The following is a 6,736-nucleotide window of genomic DNA, read 5'->3' as shown; positions in this document are numbered from 1 at the left end:
ATGCTAACGTAAAAGTTGGCGGTTCCATCCCACCAGCAGCGCCGTGGGAGAAAGATGTGGTGGTCTGCTTCCATAAAGATTGCAAGCCTTGGAAACCCTATGGGGCAGTTCCTCTGTCCTACAGGATTGCTATGAGTCAGAATCAACTCTATGGCAACAGGTTTTTTCTCCTGTACATTACCTCATGATCACAAGAGGGCCACCTGAACTTCAGGCAACACATCTTAAACAATGTTCAAGGCAGTATGAAGGGAAATGGTAGCACCATCTCTTTTATCAAAGCAGCAGAACTTCTTCCCAGAAGGTATCCATCAGATTTCCATTATGTTTCATTGTCCAGAACTATGTCATATAGCCTGGACAAGGGTGGCTGGGAAAAAGGAGTATTCAGCTTTTCCAGTTCAAGTTGAATGTAGTAAAGCAAAAAGGGGTAAGAATGACTGTTGGGCCAGGAAATGGAAAATATCTGCCAAAACTCATAATTCCTTCATTCAAAAAATGTTTATTGAGCACCTAAACACCTATATGCTAAGTACTGTTCAGTGAACAAAACAGACAAAAAAATCCCTGCCTTTGTGGAGTTCACTTTTTTTCCGGAGAAACAGATAATAAAAGAAAATAAATAGTAAAATATACACCTATATTACAGTAGACTGGGAAAATCTTCATTGAAAGAGTGATATTTGAACATTTGAGGGAGGTAAGGAAATGAGTCATGTAATTATCAGGGGAAAAGCATTCCTTGGCGAGGGAAGTGTTTGCTATGTGCCATTGTGTTAGGTGTCACAGAGACCCTACATACAACAGAAGGAAACACCGTCCAGTCCTGCATCATCCTCACAATTGTTGTTATGCTTGAGCCCATCGTTGCAGCCACTGTGTCAATCCATCTTGTTTAGGGTCTTCCTCTTTTTCTCTGACCCTCCACTTTACCAAGCATGATGTACTTCTCCAGGGACTGGTCCCTCCAGATAACATGTGCAAGGTATGTGAGATGAAGTCTCGCCATCCTTGCTTCTAGGGAGAATTCTGGTTGTACTTCTTCCAAGATAGGTTTGTTTGTTTTTTTGGAAGTACATGCTACATTCAATATTCTTCGCCAACACCACACTTCAAATGCACGAATTCTTCTTTGTCTTCATTGTCCAGTTTTCCCATGCATATGAGGCGATTGAAAACACCATGGCTTGGGTCAGGCACACCTTAGTCCTTAAAGTGACACCTTTGCTTTTCAACACTTTAAAGAGGTCTTTTGCAGCAGATTTGCCTAATGCAATGCGTCTTTTGATTTCTTGACTGCTGCTTCCTTGGGCATTGATTGTGGATCCAAGAAAAATGAAATCCTTGACAACTTCAATCTTTTCTCCATTTATCATGATGTTGCTTATTGGTCCAGTTGTGAGGATTTTTGTGTTCTTTATGTTGAGGTGTAATCCATACTAAAGGCTGTGGTCTTTGATCTTCATCAGCAAGTGCTTCAAGTCCTCTTCACTTTCAGCAAGGAAGGTTGTGGCATCTGCATAATGCAGGTTGTTAATGAGTCTTCCTCCAATCCTGATGCCTCGTTCTTCTTTATATAGTCCAGCTTCTCAGATTATTTGCTCAGCATACAGATTGAATGGGTATGTGAAAGGATACAACCCTGACACACACCTTTCCTGACTTTAAACCATGCCGTACCCTCTTGTTCTATTTGAACGACTGCCTCTTGATCTATGTACAGGTTCCTCGTGAGCACAATTAAGTGTTCTGGAATTCCCATTCTTCTCAAAGTTATCCATAATTTGTTATGATCCACACAGTCGAATGCCTTTGTATAGTCAATAAAACACAGGTAAACATCTTTTTGGTATTCTCTGTTTTCAGCCTGGATCCATCTGACATCAGCAATGATATTTCTTGTTCCACGCCCTCTTCTGAATTCGGCTTGAAATTCTGGCAGTTCTCTGTTGATGTACTGCTGCATCTGCTTTTGAATGATCTTCAGCAAAATTTTACTCGCGTGTAATTTTAATGATATTGTTCGATAATGTCCGCATTCAGTTGGATCATCTTTCTTTGGAATAGGCATAAATATGGATCTCTTCCAGTCAGTTGGCCAGGTAGCTGTCCTCCAAATTTCTTGGCATAGACAAGTGAGTGCCTCCAGTGCTGCATCCGTTTGTTGAAACATCACAATTGGTGTTCCTTCAATTCCTGGAGCCTCGTGTTCCACCAATGCCTTCAGTGCAGCTTGGACATCTTCCTTCAGTACCGTAGGTTCTTGATCATATGCTACCTCCTGAAATGGTTGAATGTCGACCAATTCTTTTTGGTATAGTGACTCGGTGTATTCCTTCCATCTTCTTTTGATGCTTCCTGCATCGTTCAGCGTTTTTCCCATAGAATTCTTCAGTATTGCAACTCGCGACTTGAATTTTTTCTTCAGTTCTTTCAGCTCGAGAAATGCTGAGTGTGTTCTTCCCTTTTGGTTTTCTAACTCCAGGTCTTTGCACATGTCATTGTAATACTTTGTCTTCTCGAGCCACTGTTTGAAATCTTCTGTTCAGCTCCTTCATCGTTTCTTCCTTTTGCTTTAGCTACTTGACGTTCAAGAGCAAGTTTCAGAGTCTCTTCTAACATCCATTTTGGTCTTTTCTTTCTTTCCTGTCTTTTTAATGACGTCTTGCTTTGTTCACGTGTGATGTCCTGGATGTCATTCCACAACTCGTCTGGTCTTCGGTCATCAGTGTTCAACGCGTCAAACCTATTCTTGAGATGGTCTCTAAATTCAGGTGGGATATACTCAAGGTCATACTTTGGCTCTCCTGGACTTGTTCTAATTTTCTTCAACTTCAACTTGAATTTGCATAGGAGCAATTGATGGTCTGTTTCACAGTTGGCCCCTGGCCTTGTTCTAACTGATAATATTGAGCTTTTCCACCATCTCTTTCCACAGATGTAGTTGATTTCATTCCCGTGTATTGCATCTGGTGAGGTCCATGTGTATAGTCGCTGGTTTATGTTGTTGAAAGAAGGTATTTGCAATGAAGATGTCATTGGTCTTGCAAAATTCTATCATGCGATCTCAGGCATCATTTCTATCACCAAAGCCATATTTTCCAACTACCAATCCTTCTTCTTTGTTTCCAACTTTCGCATTCCAGTCACCAGTAATTATCTTTGCATCTTGATTGCATATTCAATCAATTTCAGACTGCAGAAGTTGGTAAAATCTTTAATTTCTTCATCTTTTGCCTTAGTGGTTGGTGCGTAAGTTTGAATAACAGTCGTATTCACCGGTCTTCCTTGCAGGAGTATGGCTGTTATCCTATCACTGGCAGCATTGTACTTCAGGATAGATCTTGAAATGAAATGTTCTTTTTTTAACAATGGACGTGACGCTGTTGCTCTTCAATTGTCATTCCCAGCATAGTAGACCATATGATTGCCTGATCCAAAATGGCCAATACCAGGCCATTTCAACTCACTAATGCCTAAGACATCGATCTTTATGCATGCATTCCATTTCATTTTTGATGACTTCCAATTGTCCTGGAATCATACTTCGTACATTCCATGTTCTGATTATTATTGGATGTTTACAGCTGTTATTTCTCATTTTGAGTCATGCCACATCAGCAAACGAAGGTTCTGAAAGCTCGACTCCATCCACGCCATTAAAATCAATTGTACTGGGAGGAGGCAGCTCTTCCCCAGTCATATTTTGAGTGCCTTCCAACCTGAGGGGCTCATCTTCCGGCACTATAGCAGACAATGTTCTGCTGCATAAAGTTTTCACTGGCCAATTTTTTCAGAAGTAGACTGCCAGGCACTTCTTCCTAGTCTATCTTTGTCTGGAAGCTCTGCTATAATCTATCCACTAAGGGGGACCCTGCTGGTATTTGAAATCCTGGTGGCAAATCTTCCAGTATCACAGCAACACGCTAGCGACCACAGTATGACACACTGACAGACACGTGGTGGTGGAGAGGGAATAGCAAGTGAAAAATTCCCAAGGTAGGAACATGTCTGGCTTGTTCAAGAGCAAATGAGGCTAAATCAGAGTGATCAAGAGACTAGTAGGATATTAGGTCAGAGAAGTAACTAGAGGCTAGATCACAGAGGGCTTTGTTGACCACGATAAAGACTTTGGCTCTTCTATGAATGAGACGGGGTGCTATCGCAGGTTTCCGGCAACATAATCTGATTTACAATTTAACAAAATCTCTTGGGCACTCTGTGGAGAGTAGGTGGAAGGGAGGCAAGGATGTAAGCAGGGAGACCAGCGAAGGAAGCATAATTCAAGACAGAGATGGGGGGGTGGGGGAGTTAGCAGTACAGGTGGTGAGAAGTAGCCAGATTCTGGATACATTTTGTAGAGAAAGCTAAGATGATTTTTCTGATGAGTAAGGTGTGGGAGTGAAAGAGAAGGAACCCAAAAACCAAACCCGTTGCCGTCGAGTTGATTCGTAGTAACCCCATAGGGTTTCCAAGGAACACCTCGTGGATTCAAACTGCTGACCTTTCGGTTAACAGCTAAACGGTTAACCACTACGCCACCAGGGTTTCTTGAAAGAGAAAAGGCAAATATAATGCCATAGGTTTTGGTCTGAACAGCTGAAAGATTTTCCACTAATTAAGCTGGGGAACCTGCAAGGGGGCAGGTAGAGTTTAGGAGGGAATGTCAGGTATCTGACCTGATAGAGCACAGTAAGTTTGTTTCTATTTTTTCTTTTGTTTGGTTTTTGGAGGGGGGATACGTTTTGCTCTGGAAACAGACCATGATCAACTATGTCAGTCAGTCAATTATCTCTGTGTTCATGCAGGTGAGAAGCTTTTTGCAATAAGAACTAAACCACCATTTTCTAACTTTTCAGAAAAAGCTGCTTTGAAAAGAGTGGATATCCAAGGACAAAGAAATCTCCCCTTGACCCAGTGAGCTAGGTGTGCCAGCTGCTCAGCCACCTCTGGGTGGACTTCAGCAGAGTCCATGGAATTCCAGAAACTACTGAGCATAGGATTTCTCCTATGCTCTCTGACTTGCATCTTGTTGGAGACTGTGGTTTCCTTTTCACCTTTATCTGCCTTTGAAATGCAAGACAAAGCAGAATCTAAACCACGTTCAAGGGGTGTGTTTGCTGTTAGGATAAATGCTCCCCTCTTCATAAGACCTAAGATTCGTGTCCCAGGTCAGGAAAATCTGATTTTCTGTTTAAAAATAATGATGTTCAGAGGAAAGCAAACTATTCTGATTTAACTATTTAACTTAGTTAGACTTGAAAGAGGAGGTGAAATTTAAGATAAATCTTGAGGGAGGAGACTGATGATCCACTGGGCCCGCAAAGCCCTGCTTCCAATATGCACACACACACGCTGCTCAGGTCCTTTCTAGTGTCCACTCCACGTTGCACCTTTGTTTTCCCTGACCTCTTTCCTTGGGGTCAAATCACAGTACCCTCTCATTTCTATCCCCTCCCCCTTCCTAAAGAAAAGACCCTTTATCTCCAGCCTTACCCTGATCATCAGACTCCCCCCAAATCTCTTCCTCCCAATTACCTTGGCCTCTTCCTCCTCTGGATGCTCCTGGAGCTGCTGCCCTGGTGGCCTTCTCCTTCTTCTTCCCAGGGCACTCATTGCCCTCAGTCTCCTGCAGAACTCCCAAGACATACTCTAGGAAACAACACATTAATAGAGACTTTCCTATTATCAACTCATGCTCCTCTTTCACAAAGTACAAGACCACAAAACAACCCTTAAAATATCTAGGACAGAGATAATTGTTCCTATTTGATCTATGAAGATGCAAAACTGACATTTATCTGAAGATGCCTTGTTTCTTACGTATACTCCTTAAAAATCTTAGAGGCAGCACAGCAAAGTAACTAAGAATATGGGCTCTTGGGCAATTATCTGAACTTGAACTAGGGTTCAAATCCCAGCCCCATCACTTACTCAGCATGCCATTTTGGCCAAGGTACTTAACCTCTCCTCAATTAACATCTATGTTCTTTCTGCAGAAAACCACAGGTCCTGGCTAGGCAACTTCAGGGATTATTTGTGGGATCTCGTCAAGAGCTCCATCCCTCCAGCAGCCATTTTTGCTTTTCTTATCACCACAGCACTAATGGCGACCCTCTGCTGCCTCACGTAAGCTGCTATGGGATGAAGAGAGAGGGAATGCGAGGGAGGGACGGTAACAATCAGGTTCTCCACCAGCCTACACACTAGAGGAGTAGCGAGGGGGGATTAGAGGGGAGCATTTGCCCCCCGGGCACAGGAAGTGCAAGGGGGTGCCAGACGAGGCCGGCAAATCACCCTCCCACCCATCGTCACCCCCTACCCCCCATCACCCACCACCCCTTAACTAGGCTGGCCAGCAAAGCGTCCCTCCACCCTTGAGAACAAAACTCTGAATGGCCATGCAACTCCTTCTTTAAAAGTCTCTTCTTTTTTTATCCAATCTGCCCTGTCCCTTACCAATGACTGACAGGTGACATTTAATAACCTGTGTTTTCAACTGATTATTTTATTAACTTCGTTAACTCCTAAGTTTCCTTCCCTTTATTTCGGGAGCTATGCATGGAAAATATACCAAATTTACCAAACTATTTTTCTACATAAGTAATATTAAAACAGCATTAATCCTGAGGAAAACAAAATAGTTAGGCATAGCTATAAAAGCCCATATTCTGTTAATTCAATCAGCATTTACCAAGCAATGACTACTTGCCTGGCTCAAAAGACAGAGAAATTG

General features: G+C 42.5%; 1 protein-coding gene across 1 annotated transcript; it reads left to right on the top strand.

Moving 5' to 3' along the window:
* The first annotated feature begins 4,972 nt into the window (after window positions 1-4,972).
* Window positions 4,973-6,133, top strand: SMIM9 (small integral membrane protein 9). Its single transcript, XM_012559860.1, has 2 exons — window positions 4,973-5,111; window positions 6,000-6,133. Exons 1-2 carry the CDS (start codon window positions 4,973-4,975, stop codon window positions 6,131-6,133), a joined length of 273 nt encoding a protein of 90 aa, XP_012415314.1.
* The last annotated feature ends 603 nt before the right edge of the window (window positions 6,134-6,736 follow it).

The sequence above is a fragment of the Trichechus manatus genome, unplaced genomic scaffold (assembly GCF_000243295.1).
Source record: "Trichechus manatus latirostris isolate Lorelei unplaced genomic scaffold, TriManLat1.0 scaffold00340, whole genome shotgun sequence".
NCBI lineage: Eukaryota > Metazoa > Chordata > Mammalia > Sirenia > Trichechidae > Trichechus > Trichechus manatus.
Note: the sequence above shows the minus strand (reverse complement) of the source record. Positions and strands in the feature narration are given on the sequence as shown.